The sequence below is a fragment of the Protobothrops mucrosquamatus genome, unplaced genomic scaffold (assembly GCF_001527695.2).
Source record: "Protobothrops mucrosquamatus isolate PMUCROS unplaced genomic scaffold, P.Mucros_1.0 scaffold656, whole genome shotgun sequence".
NCBI lineage: Eukaryota > Metazoa > Chordata > Lepidosauria > Squamata > Viperidae > Protobothrops > Protobothrops mucrosquamatus.
This window is the reverse complement of record NW_015386945.1, coordinates 147,103-165,509: the sequence shown is the minus strand read 5'-3', so window position 1 is coordinate 165,509 and position 18,407 is coordinate 147,103. Positions and strand designations below refer to the sequence as shown.

Sequence of the window (18,407 nt, the reverse complement as noted above, 5' to 3'; positions counted from 1 at the left end):
ATCGTGTTTACTAAACATAATTGTCTTCTTTTTTAAAGTCTGAATAATTCCACAGATCCACCTTCTCCATCAGATCTTCTTCCCATGTCACCAAGTGTCTATGCTGTTTTGAGAGAACACTTGAGCCCTTCTGTAATGGAAACTGCTGTACGTTGCAGGTTTTGTTTATTTTTACTTTATTTACAAGCAGGTACTGAACAAAATGAATGTTTGATTCCTGAGAAATAATCAGCTATTTGAATTATCAGAACTTATTGTTATAACTGTTTAATAAAAGAGTGTTGATTTGCAACAACCTGCTATTTCTTTAGTTTGATTCTTCATACATCGCTAAGTTTTTGCTGCTGAGAATATCTTCATTGGAGGAATGATAGCAACTTGAATATACAGAACTTAAAACAGTCAGTCCAGGAAGGTGAAAAACACCTTACAAACAAGTAAATGCAACTGAAAGTGGAAATATAGCAGAAGGTACATTTGCAAAGGCAGACACTCTGGTTATATCACAGTCATTTTGGGCTGTTGCAACTCAAATTGTTTCCTTAGAAACAAGACCAATTTAAGGACATTGGTGGCTCAATGCAATAACAATTATTAAAGCTTCCCCCAAAGATTAACAGCATTAGATTAATATTCCAGGTGGATTCCTGAAAAAAGAGATGCTGAAACTATTCAGAAGCTTAGAACCTGGGCTAAAAATAGAGATGTAACTAGATAAAATATATTGATTAAAAATTGGAATATATTATATTTTTTTTAAAAAAACAGTTCTTCAGAGAGAAATGTTCTTTGGCAGAGAAAATTGCTTTTATCCCTGAAATGCATTTTCCTAATTTTTTTCATCCTGCAGATATCTCTGTTGGTTTATTAGTGACTCAAAATTTAAACATTTTTTTGTAATTCTTGCCAGACCTTTACTCCTTATAGATTTCAAATACTTTTTCACTAATTTCAGTTTCCCTCTCTGGAAACTAATGAGATGGGCATGCACAAAATAATTCTGAATGCAGTAATAGCATTTTGAAATGTTTATGGATGTTGTTTATTCAAAACATATTTTAGCCCAAATGTTTAGCTACCTACTGGTACTTCTTCAGACAACCTGTCTGTCAGAGCTACTTTATTTTGCAACATCTGGTTCCACCCCTTAACATTGTTCTTTAATTTCTGTTTACCTTAAGTTTTACAGATGCAGATACAAATATAGTGCCCTTTGGTACTCTTCCACTTTTTCACAAAGAATCCCAATTTGCTATGAAATAAGTTGAACTTGACAAAAGTAAATGGCATCCACCAATTTTATTCTATAGCTTATGGAGTAGATACTTCACTTTTGATGCCAAGTTAACATATTCTTGCAAGTATTCGTTTAATAACTGTTCAAAGTTATGAAGGATCTGAACAAGGGAGACTTACTGCTTGTCCTGCAAGTCCTGACATGATTCAGACTTGGCCACCAGCTCTCAGTTATGATGATTGTAGCTTCCTGCAGTCACGTGACCATCATACGCGACCTTCCTTGCCAGCTTTCCACAAAGTCAATAGGGAAGTTGGCAGGAAGTTGCAAGTCTCTCCTGTTCCTGCCCACTTTTTCTCCCAGGAACTTCTATCTGTGGCACTTGTTCACCCTCCATAGCACCCACCCATAGCAACTACTGGCCCATTCACACTCTGTAGCACCCACCTGACCATAGCTTTTGCCTGCCAGCTTACTAGTCTGGGACTCCCTGGTCTTCCCACATTGTGGTCATGTGAAGTTCTTATTTAATGACTCATGTGGCCCTTGGGGGTTATGACAGCAACAGAAACTGGGATTGCTGTTACTAAGCGATGTACTCATGCGATATTGAGCTTTATAACCGCACTGCTTAGCAATGGAAATTCCAGTCTCATTTGCATTGCAACCTAAGGTTACTTAACAAAACAAATGAAAATGGCATGGACATAATTACTGGTACCCCAATCTATTTCATAGATATTTTGTAGCACAGTGTTTTGAGACAATAACTGCAGTCAAGTACTTTCTGTAACTCTGAATAAAATGTCCATACTTCCCAATTGGCAATTTGCCCCATTCTTCTTGAACAAACTGTTCCTGTTAGTTTTAGGTTCCTTCTCCCAAGTGTGAGATTCAGCACTTTCTATGAATGCTCTGTTGGATTCAGATCCACTTTAGAACAGATGAATGTTTGCTTTTTAACCATTTTTGGTTTTCTTAGATACATGGCTTAGATCAGTGGTGGCGAACCTATGGCACGGGTGCAAGAGGCGGCACTCAGAGCCCTCTCTGTGGGCACGTGTGCCGTCGCCCAAGTCCTAGGCCTTCAGCTGGGTTTTATAAAACCTTTTCGCTTTAGGCCTCCGCCGCCGTGTACAAAAAAAAAAGGTTCAATCAATCAGTCAATTTCAACTTCTCGCAGGGAAAAAAAAAGATCTTGCAAAGTTGGAATTGATTGATTGAACTTTTTAATCCCACCCAGTCTGCTGTTACCACTGCAGCCACACCCACCCAATGGGCCATACCCACGCGGCACCCAACGATACATAAGTGGGTTTTGGGTTGCAGTTTGGGCACTCCGTCTCTAAAAGGTTCGCCATCACTGGCTTAGATCATTATCCTGCCTGAGGACCTATGACCTGCAACTGACACAGAGCTTTTTAACACTAGGCATTATGTTTCACTCCAGAATGCCTTGATAATCTTCTGGTTTTCTAATGCCCTGCTCAGATTCAAGGCACCCAATGCTGGAGACAGCAAAACAACTCCATAACATTAGGGAGCAGCCTCCTCCATGTTTTACAATAGGGAGGGTGTTTTTTTCTTTAAAAGTGTTGTTTTATCTTCTGTAAACATAGAGCTGCTGTGACCTACTTAAAAGCTCTACTCTTGTTTCATCTGTCCAAAGTCCGGAAAGACTTGTGGCTTGTCAACATGCATTATATCAAACTCTACTCTGGGATTTTTGTGTCTCTTTCAGAAGTGAGATCTTTCTGGATCTTCTATCATGAAGGCCATTTTCAGATAGATAGTGTTGGATGGTACAATTCGATATTGTTGTACTTTGATCTTGGAGGTCAGCCAGGATCTGTTCTGACGTTTTCCTTGGTTCTTTCTCCCACCATTCAAACTGTCTTTCTGTTCATAATGGGGTCAATTTTCCTCTTGCAGCCACACTGTCCCATGGATCTTAAACTTACTGATAATATTAGCATACAGGAACAAGGAGTTGTGTGGAAATGGTTTTATAACTTTTCCCTTTACCATCCTTGGCCATTATCTTCCTCCTCAGATATCTCCCTTTTATTTTTCCTATCCATGTTCACTGTGCTGTACACAACGACACAAAATGCCTGAGTATTTTTCTCCTTTCAAATAAGCTGAATGATATGAGGTTGAAGACATCTGTGATACTAATTAAAATAAATAGCTTACTTGAGAAGTCATTAAAATCCGATGTCTTTTAACTTCTAAGCAGTACCAATCATTATATCCATGGCATTTTCATCTTTTTTAATTACTTACAAGAATAAGTTGAGTCAAATCGGCATTTTAATTATTTTCAAGAAGCTGTGGTTCATATTGCATTTAAGAAAAAATATCTATTAATTCCAACAAACTTATATCTTTGTTCTCTTGCAGTTGAATTCTCCATATGCAGCTGAGTGACAGATACTGAAGATTTTAAAACACAGATGAACGTTTGTGTGTATTAATATATGTTTATAAGACAATGTTCTTAATTTTCCTGTAGAATAAATATATTTTTCCAAGAGATATACAGAATGCTCATATTGACCGTAACTCTTAATTTGCTTAAATATTTGATCTGGTTCAGATAATGATTTGACATGGCTAGAATGAACGTCATATAGTATACTGTACTGTTCAAACTTTTATTGATGTAACTAGGCTGAATTCTCACATCACACGAACTCTAATGTTGTTAATATGATTTATCGTGTATATATTGATAATTACATAAACCAAAAATTATGGTCAATTTTATTCCACGGACCTATTCACTTGTGGCTTATTCAATAAGATATTTTTCATTTCCAGAGTTTAGATATTAGAGAAATTGATTTATTCAAACCTGAAAATAAAAACATTACTTCACGTGTAAAGAATAGGAAGTGAAATACACAACTCTATTAAGTGCAAGATTAATGCAGTATTTTCAGTTTAATAGTTTAGGTCAGATGCTTAGTCCAATCCACACACATCCACAAAGATTATGCTTTCTCAATATATCCTAATTTTTGTAATAGTTCAGTATGCTTTTAAACCAAATTGTGTACAAGTGACAAAGTTTCAAGACAGCATATTATGGAAATTCAGCAGCAGTGTGATTAAAAGTGAAACACATTATATATTGTAGATTTTTATTTAAAACCAGGTTACCATAATAACAAAATGCAATTGACAGACAGCTGAAATCCAAAGCAGCCCCTGGATTATCTAATTTCCCCAGAAAGTGATGTTCCAAATCAGGAAACAAAATACTTACCAGTATTTTAAATTTATATAGCATGCTACATTATTATGCTATATCTTTCCAATGCTGTTGACAAAACTCTGATTTTATATAAATACTTTCTAACTTTATTTATTGAGTTACTTGTTTATGCTGTTTATAGGTCTCTCCACTCCAGCCATTCTTACAATTCCCCAATATCTAAAAATGTATTGAATTCTATTAAAACCATAGTCAATGTAAAAAAAATTACAATCACATAATGCTTCTATAGAACCAGGAATGGCAGGAATAACTGAAATCATAGTACACTTCCTACGGTATATATAGTATTCTTCCATGTGGCCCCTGAACTACTTACTTGTAGCTCCAAGAACACCCTCTTGGTGAAATTGGGTTTCTTAACATTTTAAGAAACACTCAAACTAGTGCAAGCTTATCTGTCTTTAATTTTTACAGAAGAATAAACTCCCAATTATCTTCCCTTATCCCAGTGGTTCTCAACCTGTGGGTCGGGACCCCATTTGGGGTCGATTGACCATTTCACGGGGGTCGCCAAGCAAGGCTGTCTGCCATTTTTTTGTCCGCCATTTTTTCCCCCTTTTCCGGCGGGTGCCTTACCTCCCTTGGGCTGGGCCAGCTGGTGGTCGGCCTGCTCCGTCTCTGCCGCTTGCCAGCTACGCCTTGGCCGGCACAGGGGGTGGAACCACGCATGCGTGGCGCTCCCGGGCAGGGAAAGTCCTCGACTTACGACCGGTTGGGTAGTCCTCGACATACTACCGGTTTAGACCTCGACTTACGACCGGTTGGGGTCGCGGCATTAAAAAGGTTGAGAACCACTGCCTTATCCCCTCAAGCAGCTTATCCCTTTGAGCCTGTCTCCTTCTCATTGTGCTACCCTAACTCTCAAGGTTAGCTACCATCTTTAGAGAAAAATCACTCTAGCAAAGGGTGGGGGGGTATCTTATACTTGATTTCATCACAGGCCATTTTACTAGTCTTTGCAGAGGCTGCCTTTATGGGATAACCAGAGATGGATTTGAAGGGTAAAGAAGTAGAGAAGGGGGGCAATCGTATACAGTAATCTATATCACTCGTCAAGCTCTTTGCCATGGGAATCTTCGTCTAAATTTTGCCACTGCTATGATAAAATCCACTGACCTTCACACAAAGGGTTTCTACATGAGGACATTCAGTTTAGTGCAATTCTGTGTTAACAATTATGACTTCCTTACAAAAGCAAAAGCAATAGTAAGAAAGACAAATTTGCTATGAAAAGTCTTCGTGGAGTCTAATGTGAAGAAGAATGCATAAGGGGGAAGGTATTTGCCTTTTTGACATAACTCTATGACTTCATGAAAATCCCTAAAGTTTACAGCTATGAAGATTCAAGTTTACAGTTTACACCTAAAAACAAAATGAAGTTGGTTTATTATGAATTTCAAACCGGCCTGAAACTAGTTTAAAGCACGTTGCAGCGTATCCAGCCTTGGGCACTTCAGGCAGGGAGGAAAAGGATCTGGCATCTCTTTATCATCAATTTGCACTTTGCCTCCTGGAAAATTTTGAGATGAACTATGTTTTGAGATGAAAATGCTACAGTAATGTATTGTTTTCGTTCTAACCTTTATTATTATAAAACAGCTGGGCAATGTAAAGTGAAACCAACAGCATTCTAAGACCAATTATTAACCATAGAAATAAAAATGTCCTCTTTCATGATGCCCGCAAAGCTTTTAAATGTCGACAAAGCAAAGTTGGCTGACCTTAGCATAACTGTTTTGTGTGTCAAGTAGGTCAGATTCTTGTGCTGCCCCAGTTTTTTCATTACTGTAAACTCTTTTGTGCTTCTGGAAAATCCCTCTCCTTTTGCCTTCATAGATGTTATCAAGACCAACTGACTATAAGAAGCAGTAGTCTGCAAGAAAGTGCTGTCCCCTTTGCTTTGACTGCCAAGATTATCACCATCAAAGGGATCCCCATAAAGGCTGTCTTCGTAAACTGCGATTACAAAAAAAAAGTATTTCAATATATGCCATTGATTTGTTTTTAGAAATATTTGTCAGCTATGTTCAGAACTACTGAAGCAGCACAATGGGTAATAATGAAAGTGGTGAACTCGGAAAGTCCCAAATACTAATTGCTTCTCAGCCATAAATATAAACTTTTATGCCAGATAAGCCATTTTATCTAAGGCTGTGCCAGGTGTGTGTGTGTGTGTGTGTGTGCAAAGCTGCTTCCATAATGTGCCTTCTCTCCATTAGACAAGGTGAGTCCTACCTTTCTCCTACTGCCCATTCCAACTTCTGCTCCAAGTAGCAACTACCAGAGCTGAAATCTATTGTTCTGCATGCCTCTTTGAAGAATGTCTGGTTTACCAGTTGTCTCAGCTCCCATTATTCCGATGCAATGATTGAACAGCAGAATTGGTCAAGGGTTCCACATATTTAAAACTGTAGTTTGGTGGTCTCCCCCAGACAGGCCAGAATAGCAGCAGTGCTATGTTCTTACAGAGAAGAAAGGAGTCTCCCCTTCCCCATGTGAAATGAGGGGGCACATTGAGGGACCAATCAGACAAGCACTGATACATCTCCGTTTTTCTGTCAGCTAGGAAGGATGTGTACTAATTGGTAGCTTGTTCATTATGAGCACTGTGGCATCCTGGCATCTCTCCTGTTCTAGAAAGAGTCAAAACACTTCAGCACGAGTCCGAAAGCTTGGAAAACTAAACCTCTGGTCCTGGTGACTGACCCAGATTATATCTTGCAACATTATCCTTGGATGTATATTTCACGAGAATGAGAGCAGCCTAGTCAATCCCTGTTTAATTGTAAAACCTGAAGTGTTGGGTACATACATAAAAGCTGGCCATCTTAGCTTCATCCTTCCACCATATAATAATAGCCTTGGACTGACATAGCTATGGGCCCCCAGGCTGTAGGGCCAGTGGCCACATTGACTGAGAATTATGAGATCTTTAATCCAGCCGAGATGGAGGAAACATTGTAGGGAACATTCCTTAGGTAGGACATGACACCCCATTTCCCTTTACTATAAGTTAAAGATCAGCCAAAGGAACCTATTTGAGTTCCAGGGGATACAGTAAGGGACGAATGAAAATAGCTAGAAAGGAAATGGTTGGCGTTTGGGTTTTCTGCAGAACTCTTCCCATTCCCACAGGCATTCTCTTACGGCATTTTGGGGTAAGAAAGAGATACACAGTTCTCACCAGGAGTCTTATATCAATAAACTGGGAAGTCTTTGTCCCAAAGTCTTAATGCACCACACATTTGGCATTACTGCATTGTATGGATATTTGCTAATGCCTTCATGTTTGTTATAGTGAGTCCTTTATATTCACTTGAGCAAGGAGATAGCAGAAAAGCGGGGTAAAAAATGTATATATAAATAAATGCTGACCTGTTGGTTCCGATTAAGGGGAAAAGTCTAAACTTTAGCCTTGCACACCTTTCAAACCTGCTGGTATGGAAACTTATCACCTAATCAAACACCAAAAGGAAACTGATAATTTACAAACAACATCTCTTTAGGGGGCTTCGTGTAGGTCTGTTTTAATTTAAATCGCTTATTGGCGACAGGTCTACAGAATACAGAACAGTAGAGTCGGAAGGGACCTTGGAGATCTTCTAGAATCTAGTCCAGCCCCCTGCCCAAACAGGAGATCCTATACCATTAAGGACAAACGGCTGTCCAATCTCTTGGAGGCAAACCATTTCACTGGTTAATTGTTCTCACAACAAGGAAATTTCTTAGTTCTAGATTGAATCTTTTTTTTTTTTTTGATAAGAGGAAATACAAGGTACATATTACGCAGGCCTAAACAAGTTATTTGTGGAATATATGATGCTGATACTTTAAGGCTGCGGAACTTTTTAGATGTCCAAATTGGTGAGCAAAAAGCACTCACACGCACAGACTCTCACGTTTCTTCCTCGTTTCTGTACATCATACACACTTCATATATGCTGGAGAGGGACCCCTGTACAGTACAAAGAAGTCGGAGCGCGTCCCTTCGAAAGCCTGACGCCCCCGTTTATGGTCGAGCAGACAAGGCAAAATGAAAATGGTCATCTCATTTTCCGTGGATTTCCTTATTCCGTGGATTTCCTTATTCGCCGACTTCCGTGGATTTCCTTATTCGCCGACTTACAAATACTGTTATGGGATTCTTTTAATGCGCCCATGTACAGAGGAGAGTTTTGGTAAAGCAACATCTTTTTCTTCTGCCAAAAGCAAAAAATAAATAAAAATAAAGCCAAAACCCATCCCCCTTCCGGATCCTTTTTAACTTTCAGTTTCGTTGCACCAGCTTTCCGAGACCCGGCGCTCTTTCCTAGAAAACACGTGGCTAGGCTGTTCTAGATACAGCTCTCCCCTCCCGCCAACGGGATGGAAAAAACCTTAGATCCGCCTTCTTCATACGGGGAAAGAATAAAAGCTGAGAAATAAAAGATAAACAAGAAAATGTTTATCTTGGCATCGTTTATCATGTGCCTGGCATCGCCATATTTTGCTTTTGTTCGGAGAAATCCGATACAGGGAAGAAATAAAACCGAACTGATCACTCTGCAGTACCGGTAGATGCTGGTAACCTCTCCCCCCTCCCCCCCCCAAGCAGGCTAGGGGACTAAGGCAACCTTCCATCAGCCTGGCCATGGGAGTTGTAGTCCCAAGGCGCCAGGCTGGGGTAGATGGCATTGGTAGTCCTTGGATCGTCTAGCTAAACTAAATTGCACAAAGAAAATCTACACGGATCATCTTTCCTGTTTCTGCGCTGCAATTAAATTCGAAGTTTTCAGTTTGATTTTTATGCACGTTTGCCATAAGGTTGTGGGAGAACTTAAGCCAATTGCTGGTCGAAGTGTGAATTAGGATTTTCTGCCAGGGCTTTGGCTTGATTTTGGTTTAGTATGAGGCCGATTTCGGTTGGTTAAAGAAACCACAGGATAGCATGGCTGAAGATGTTTTCTTCTGGCAGCAATTTCATGCCTGTGACCTACATGACATCTCCCTCAACTGAGTGTCAGGTTTAAAAATTGCCTAGTGATGTATTCTCCAAAGGCTGGAATTTAAGGTGAATAATTAGGTTCAGCTGAAGTCTTTTTTGGAAACAAGCTTTTTAAAATAGTTTTTATTAAATTTTCAAGTGGACAGATAACAACAAGAAGAAAACTGGAAAAGGGTAAAGAGAAAGTGTTTAATCTACTTTAAAATTTAATAAAAATATTTAAAAAATAAAAAAGGCTTCCAAGTAAGGGTAACATAGTGTAACATCCTGCTTCAGATAAAGGAGTTCCACTCCTTCAGAATTGAAACCAAGCATTTGAAGACCTAATTGATTATAATAATTCTTTAGAGGGACCAATATGTTGATATAGTGGCATTCATTTCGGAAGCCTTAATGCCTCTGAAAATATTTTGAGTACTATTTACCATCCAAGTTCGTGCCTGCCTGCTTGGAATTGTCTCGCATCTGTGCCAGTTTCCTGCGCGCATCTAATCTAAAGCAAACATTCACGCAGTCAGTCGTACCTGCCACAGAATTCAATATGATTTACGCCCAGCTAATTGTTTATAACAGTGCTGGCCGAGCAGTTTTTCAAACTGAGTAAGAACAGTTACTTCTCAAATGAAAATGAAAACTATCCCTGGACTCAAAAACCTTCTCTCTCCCCCCCCCCTCCTCCTGCCGCCTATTTATACAGAACAGGGAGGAGGACATGTCCTCGTAACAGCCATTTTCCTTCAGCCAAGCTTCTGATTGGCTACTCCCTCAACTAGCTTGTCGCGGATTGGTGCACGCCTCCTATCGTGCTTTGCTACTTCCCGTTTAAAGGTACTTTCGTTTTAACAGAACGCAAGGAAGTCGGGGACGGTTCGGGACCTCCGGTTCTTTTGAAGGTTCTGAAAGCAACAGGTAGGTAGTCTGCCTTAAGTCGGTGTCCTTAGGCAGCAGGAGACTTTGCATGCCTCCATTCCGAGATTTTCACGGGTTGCATTTAAGAACTGGAACCTCAAGCCTTCAAAATCCCATTATCGGTCTCCAGGTGATGGTTTCTTTTTCTCTTAGGATTGCTAAGCTTGTTAATTGTCAGATGTGCTGTTGCAGGGTAGGGCATGGGTGCAACCTGTGCTTGAATGCCGGCAGTGGAGAAGTCCGTTGTACACGCCCGAGTTGAGACGCCTCCCTGCCAAACAGGACAGAAGGATCGCTTTGCCTTCGGTCCCCCAGGATTTTTTTGCTCTTTGTTGTTATGTCGCTAAGTCGCGTCCGACTCTTTGTGATGCCATGACCATAGCACACCAGGCTCCCCTGTCCTCCCCTGTCTCCTGAAATTTGCTCAAATTTATGTTCATTGCGTTGATGACACTATCTAATCAGCTCACCCTCTACAGTGGACCCTTTTCTTTTTGCCCTCAGTCTTTCCCAACATCAGGATCTTTTCCAATGAGTCTCACCACCTGTCATTAAATGGTCAAAGTATTTGAGCTTCAGTTTTAGTATCTGTCCTTCCAAAGAACAGTCAGGTTTGATTTCCTTTAGGATTGACTGATTAGATCTCCTTGCAGTCTTCTCCAACCCCATAATTCAGTTCTTTGGCACTCGGCCTCCCTTTTGGTCCAACTCTCACAGCCATGCATTACTACTGGGAAAACCATAGCTTGGACTATAGCCAGTGGTGGCGAACCTATGGCACGGGTGCCAGAGGTGGCACTCAGAGCCCTCTCTGTGGGCACGTGCGCTGTCGCCCTAGTTCTAGGCCTTCAGCTGGATTTTATAAAACTTTTTCGCTTTAGGCCTCCGCCGCCGTGTGCAAAAAAAAAAAAAAAGATTCAATCAGTCAATTTCAACTTCTCGTGGGAAAAAAAAGATCTTGCAAAGTTGGAATTGATTGATTGAACTTTTTAGTCCCACCCAGTCTGCCATTACCACTGCAGCCACGCCCACCCAATGGGCCATACCCAGCCAATGGGCCACACCCACCTGGCACTCGAGGATGCATAAGTGGGTTTTGGGTTGCAGTTTGGGCACTCAGTCTCTAAAAGGTTCGCCATCACTGGACTATACGGACTTTTGTCAGCAAGGTGACATCTCTGCTTTTTAATATGCTGTCTAGGTTTGCCATAGTTTTTCTCCCAAGAAGCAAGCATCTTTTAATTTCATGGTGGCAGTCTCCCTCTGAGTGATCTTGGAGCCCAAGAAAATAAAATATTTTTTTATTTCCCCTACCTGAAATATTGGGTCACTCCTGGTGAACTGTTTAATCCCAAGCTTAGTCGAGAGATTTTCATCAGGCTATCCTGCAGCTGAATTTTGCAGATTATTTTTGAAAGTGGCATTTTGGAAAAAATGGCCGTTTAGAATAATTTGGGAGAAAGCATTGTAGCATTTGGTGCTCTTTAGGAGTAGCTACTAGGGGTAATCCAAAACCTGGTATTTGACTACAGCCTTTGCACTTAATGACAGTTGGACCAACTGGTTCCCCTTTGGTAGCTGTAATGATGGCTTGCAGCTTGTTGGAGTAATTGGGTTTCTTGTTGTAGGAGGAAAAATCAATACTTGAAGCGTGACAGATGATTATAGTTTACATTGATATCCATATCTTTAATTCCTGAATACAGGTACTTCTCAACTATTCAATATTACAATGGCATTGAAAAAAAAGTGATTTATGACTGGTCCTTACACTTATAACCAATACAGCATCCCCACCATCACATGATCGAAATTTGAGTGCTTGGCAAACAGCATGTATTTAGGATGGTTGCAGGATCCTGGGATCATTGATCATCATTTGTAACTTTCACAGCCGGCTTCTGGCCAGCAATGTCAGTGGAAGAAGCCAGATTGGCTTAATGACTGCATGATTCACTTACTTGCAGTGATTCACTTAACAATCATGACAGAAAAGTTCATAAAATTGAGCTCCACTGCCTTGCTTAGCAATTGTCCCAATTACGGTCATAAGTTGAGGACAGCCTGTAACTTGGTTCTTATGGCAGAGACTAATATCATATGTGGTTTTCATTACAGGAACAGGCCTTATCTGTATATAAGCAACAGTGCATGCCATTGTTTAAATATGTAATATATTAAACTAAAATTGGTAAGGTTTGTATAATACATAAAACAAACTTTCTGGATGGATCAACGTGATATGATAAATATACCACAGTTTTGCTTCTGTATGAATTTTGAGAACCAGCCTTCTAGAACCCTTTCTTCTGGTACTGATATGTAAAACCAGACATTTTTTATATTTGATGTACTACAGTTTATATAAACCCTGAATCAATCATAGTCTGGGCTGCAGTATGTGTTCTTGGGGTACACAGGAAGTTGCATATAAACCTGAAATTCACAGGGCATGTTTATCATTTATTCTACTTTTCTTACACTTTTCTACACTTGCCTCTGGTCTACTGAGAATAACATTAGATTGATTGGATTTGTAATAGTGATTTTTCCCTGTATCTGATACTTCTCTTGTATTAATAACTTTTAGAAGTAATTTGCTATCCTGAGTCCTCAGTCTTATTTCCAAATAGGCCACTTCTGGAAACAAATGGTGCTAGTAGTGCTAGTAGTAATGTCCACTGACATCTCCCCCCCCTACACACATACCACAGTGGTTAACATTAATGAAAGAGAAAGAGGATTTGTGTGTTAGTGTGGCATTAGGTAAATAGGAAAAGAGGAAATGTGCTTTCAGATAATGCAATTTAATAACTAACTGAATTTTTTACTGATTGCATGGAAGAATAAATAAGATTTATATTTAACTACATAATTGGACATTTGATTCCACAGGATGAGTCAGTGGTGTAAACTGCAACAGCTGGATTCTAAATTCTTGGAACTTGTGCATCAGCTCTACGATGATAGTTTTCCTATGGAGATCAGGCAATACTTGGCACAGTGGCTAGAAAGTCAAGATTGGTAAGAGTCTCATTTTGTGGAAGATATCCAAAAATACTGTGAGGCTATGATTCTAAACAGAAGTAGGATGCAGTCAACAATCATGAGAATTATTTCTCTCAAATCTAATGGAACTTTGGCTGAATTGTTGGCCGAGGAAGTAAATTCCACTGGATTATGCAGTCTCGTATTTTATATTCTTAAACCAAACATTGTAAAAGAAGAAATGGAAAGCTACCTCCTCGATCTCATAACAGCACGTAACAAAAATTCTGAACCATGCACATGTTGAGGAAAGTGCTCAGCAAGAGCAGCTGGTATAAATCAGCTTTTTTAGTTTTACTTGAGAACTCTAATATGCAGAGCAGCATATTTAAAATAAATCTTGTTCAATTACACTGCAATTCCGCCTTAACCCTTGGACTCCTTTGTGGCTTGTCCAGTATTTTAGAATTTGTCTTGAGTTATAGTTTGCGTATGCAATTCCTATTCATAGGCAATTCCTATTCATATCTTAACAATGCATAAAAATAAAGCCATAATAAAAGCAAAAATAAGTACATGCAACTGAATTGGAATGTCTATCGTGATACTCCTCCGTTGCGGCTCAACCAGCTGGGTCTGTTATTGGCACAGCAGCCCGTATTGTTCAGGTGTATTCATTATGGATTCCCCTGCCAGATGTAGAGTACTTTGGGGACTATTGGAAAGTTGGGTCGGTTTGTGACTGCTAACCAAAGTGGAAGGGCAAAGAAAAATAAATTGGGTTTTTCAAGCGTATTGGGGTTTATGCAATATAAAGAGATGGAAGATAGGCTAATGCTATTGTTTTGCCTGTTTTCTCTTCCAGGGACCATGCTGCTGAAGATTTTTCAATGGCCACGTTGCTTTTCCAGAATCTCCTGTCACAACTAGATGATCAATATAGCCGTTTTACCCAGGAAAACAATTTTTTATTGCAGCACAACATCAGAAAGAGTAAACGAAACCTCCAGGTCAGTGTACAAGAGCACTTTCTAATTTGCCTTTGTGAAAGATAGCGTGTTTGATAGCGTGTGGATTATTTCTACAACGTAATGAAAGGAACCCTTTTTTTTTAACTTTTGCTGTGCCATCCTAAGCAGACTATAATGACCCCTCAAATGAGTCCTTCCCTTCCCACACTCATTTCACCTCCACCCAATTCTTGTTAGTTTTGATCCTATTGTAGCTACTACCTTTTCTATTATTTTTCCTAGAAGAAGAAAGGGAACGTGTGTGTTCATTATAGTTGTTAGCTTCTAGTCTTTCGTGTTTTATCCTTTTATATCATTTTTGTCTGACATCTTTTGGAGTGTGGCTTCTAATAACCGTATCTCCATGTGTGATACACACACATCTATTGTTATTATGAAGAAGAAAATTCCAGCTGGAGTGGCTGGACAGTGGGAAGTTAGATCTTAACACAGGGCTTTTGTCTGTATTAATTTTTTCTGGTATGGCAGACACACTCCTTTTTCAGCTTTAAACCTGAGGATCTCCTTTTTAATAAACACAGTAACAGAAAGCAATTCAGAGCACACACACACATTTCTTAGTATGCACCAGTTGAATATCAAGTACCACTTCGGAGGTTGAAAGATGTCTTAGCTTAGAAGTGAAAAAGGTGGTACTAGGGTTTACAGATATGTGATTTGTAATAGAATTCTGACTCCCATTTCTTTAATGGAAATAAATCATGGAAAGTGTAGGATAGAGAGCTGGTAGTCTGCGGTAGTGAGCATATTGAAAAAATATTGGAAGTCCCTCACTTATATTTTATGCTATGATCCAGAATACTTTTGTGGAAGACCCGATGTATATGGCCATGATGATCTCCAAATGTCTCCAGGAAGAAAGGAAAATCCTGAAGTCTGCAGAGGCCACAGATCAGGTTAGTTATACTCTGTAAGCTGGGAAAACAGCATCTTGTGTTGAACATTGTTCAGCCTCTGCATAGATCATGGACTTCAGTTTCAAATTTTAATGTGTCTACCCAAGTTAGCATTTTCTCAGAATTAATCTAAGAAAGGTCATGAAATATTCCTGCTGTGGAGGTTTTCCTTTTTTGGGGGGGGGGGGAAATGCTATGTTGTGATACATTTCATTCTTGATTTTTTTTCTTCATTTCAAATTCTAGATGCAAACGGACAGTGTGCAAAATACTGCGGCGCTGGGAAAAGTGAAAGAGATGGATGCAAAAGTCACAAATGTGAAGGATCGTGTCATAGTACGTTAAAAGAGTTGGCACTTGGGAACGTTTTATTGTTAGCCATCAAAAGGGAACAACACATTGTTGGCTCAGATGCACAGACTGGGGAATGTGCAAAGATAAGCTACATTGGAAAAAGAATTGGGTGGTTGACTGGGAGCAATGGACAAGTTGTGGTCTCCCAATGCTGTTATCAAAATCTTGCTCTTGCTATTGTCACATGACAAAACGTTGAGTAGTCATGATATATATATATTTTAGCACCAGTTGATTGTGGGACACTCATAGAGGTAGGAAAGGGACAGGGCATTTTTTGTCATAGAACGCCCAGAACGGAGTTCCGGCACCTTTTTTGGATGGAACCTTGTAGGGTAGGCAAGGTGGGTTGTATGATGTGTGTGAGTTCTGGCACCTTTTTTTTTTTTTTTTTACAAAAAAAGCACTGGAAAGGAATAGATATAACATAGCTTTCTCCAGCCTGGTAAACTTAGTTGATGCTTGTTGCAAGGTCTTGAACTAAATCTATCAAAATCTCACTGCAACTAGTGGTTGATATTTAGACAGCAGGTTTCTATTCCTGACTATTCCAGTGAATATTCTGGCTTAACTGGGACAAAGGACATTTTGGTTCATATCTACCGCTCTGTTAATCCTGAAGATTCACTGGTCAACCTTCCTTTGGTCATATTTTTTGGCTGAACCTATCTTAGACTTCATCATAAAGATAAAACAGAAATGTAATGAAATGAATCATTGAAATAATTACATTTACTTCTTTTCATAAATACCATTTGTATTAAGTGATTTTGAATGTCTGATGAGGTTATTTGTTTTCTAGGAAATAGAGCAAATGATAAAAAATCTTGAGGATGTTCAAGATGAATATGATTTCAAATTTAAAACCTTTCAAGTCAGAGGTGAGGATTCAGTTTCTAGCCATCTTTAATGAAGTCTATTGTTTTCTATGTTAGACATTGTTCCCTGATGATGAAAATGTGGCCAGTTGAGGTTCAGTTGAAGTCTTAGTCTGTTAAAAAAAATGGTTAGACTAGATTTCCATTTTGTGAATGTTCAGTACAAATATTAAGATCTGCTTGCGCTCATATCACTCCAGATCATCCTACCCTCACTTGGTTCCCCTCCATATCCACTTGTGTTGGATTGCAACTCCCATCCTCTTCCCAGTTTATGTTACCTGGGGATAGATTGGCTGAAGAAGACTTGAAACAAACTCCCAACATTTTGCTTTGAGCTTAGAATGAAACAACTCAAAACATTCCAGTTTTGAGTGTTCTCTGTTCAACTAGAATGAAACTTGAATTGTTCTTAATGCTCTTTGATGGAGAATTTCAAACAAGCTTTTCATTTATTTTTCATCCTAAGCTTAAAGGAAACAATGGAAGCAGGAGCTAAGCTCCTTTTGTTGAATGTTTTCATTGTTTAAGAAAATCCCAGCAAGCAGTTAGAGTTGCTGTAAAGCAGTTTACATATTAGCTAATCCAGGTTGTAAAATCAGAAATCAGTCCAAACAGCTTCATTGGTGCTACCAGAGCCAAGCCAAAGTACAGCATCTGTTCTCTCATCAAAGCCCCAAAGGGTTTGGTGCAGGATAACCAGATTTTTTGTTAATATAAAACAGGCAAAAGAACCCCCGCACAAAGAATGAGCTATCATCAAAAGTTGATCCAGCAAGGCGTAAGCCTTTTGAATAGTATTGAATTCAGCAGTTCCTGGTGTTCCATCTCCCTCCAGTTTCTGCAGCTTGGATTTTGCTGGGATCTGTTGATCAGCTCCCATCATTACCAGGTGAAAAGATTCTTTGCCTCATGCCTCCTGGACTCCCAGGATGGGAGACATTGCATCTAATTCCTGGTTTCAGCTGTCAAGAATCCATGGGACCTGGCCTTTTGTTGCTCATTTTAGGCCTTGGATCTTCAGTGTTTGGAATACAATATTCTTCAGCCAGATCCTCTTGTGAAGAAGGTCACACGTCTGATGATTTTGCAGATCATCAATATCTGAAGTGCTGCAAATTGGCTGTCCTTGGCCTAGATTCAAATATATTTTTCCCCTAATGCTTTGCTTTTGTACGCAGGCATTCCTAGTGTCTTGTCCTTTGACCAGGTATGCCTTGTAGGTAGTTCTTGACTTTCGGCCATTCATTTAGTGCACGTTAAAAGTTTATAATGATGCTGCAACCAGTCCTTGCACTTAACCATCACAGCATCCCTGCAGTCACGCGATGGTGATCCTAGTGCTTGGCAGTCAGCTCACATGACAATTGGAGTATCCTGTGGTCACAGGATCATCATTTGTAACCTTCCCAGCCAGCTTCCAACAAGCAAAGTCAATGACAAAGCTAGGAAGGAAGGTTACAAATTGCAGTTTCATGATGTCTCACGTAAACACTGTGGCAAAAAAGGTAAAATTGTATCTGGTCATGTAATGCCTCACTTAATGATCATATGTTTGACATATCTTCTGGTTCCAGTTGTCATGACTACCTGTAGAAGCTTTCTTCATACTCCTGGTCAGCAAAGGCAAGGGGGGGGGCATTCCTAGTTATTTATTTATTTATTTATTTATTTTTTGGATTTATATCCCGCCCTTCTCCCGTAGGACTCAGGGCGGCTGACAATCTATTTAAAATACATACAAAACAATACAAATTTAAAATTAATTAAAAGGAATATTTAAATAATTGTCGAATTTTAAAATATAATTAAAACCCCCCTAAAAATTACCCTAGGCCAGTCCTGCA

At 39.5% G+C, this 18,407-nt stretch overlaps 2 protein-coding genes across 3 annotated transcripts in view; both read left to right on the top strand.

The window, feature by feature from the left end:
- STAT4 (signal transducer and activator of transcription 4) overlaps positions 1 to 4,016 on the top strand; it is a 39,851-nt gene extending 35,835 nt beyond the window's left edge. Inside the window, exons 23-24 of the mRNA XM_015817928.1 lie at positions 39 to 147; positions 3,641 to 4,016. Of these exons, the coding sequence (XP_015673414.1) occupies positions 39 to 147; positions 3,641 to 3,667 (136 nt within the window). The 3' untranslated portion in view covers positions 3,668 to 4,016. The remainder of the gene's footprint in view (positions 1 to 38; positions 148 to 3,640) is intronic.
- A 6,305-nt stretch (positions 4,017 to 10,321) lies between these two features.
- Positions 10,322 to 18,407, top strand: part of STAT1 (signal transducer and activator of transcription 1) — a 35,536-nt gene continuing 27,450 nt past the window's right edge. Inside the window, exons 1-6 of one of the 2 annotated variants that reach the window (XM_015817925.1) lie at positions 10,322 to 10,413; positions 13,309 to 13,437; positions 14,267 to 14,411; positions 15,230 to 15,328; positions 15,575 to 15,664; positions 16,485 to 16,563. In XM_015817925.1, coding sequence (XP_015673411.1) covers positions 13,310 to 13,437; positions 14,267 to 14,411; positions 15,230 to 15,328; positions 15,575 to 15,664; positions 16,485 to 16,563 — 541 coding nt within the window. In that variant the 5' untranslated portion in view covers positions 10,322 to 10,413; position 13,309. Of the gene's footprint in view, positions 10,414 to 10,521; positions 10,544 to 13,308; positions 13,438 to 14,266; positions 14,412 to 15,229; positions 15,329 to 15,574; positions 15,665 to 16,484; positions 16,564 to 18,407 lie in introns of those variants that run through there. The other variant, XM_015817926.1, reaches the window with a different exon arrangement.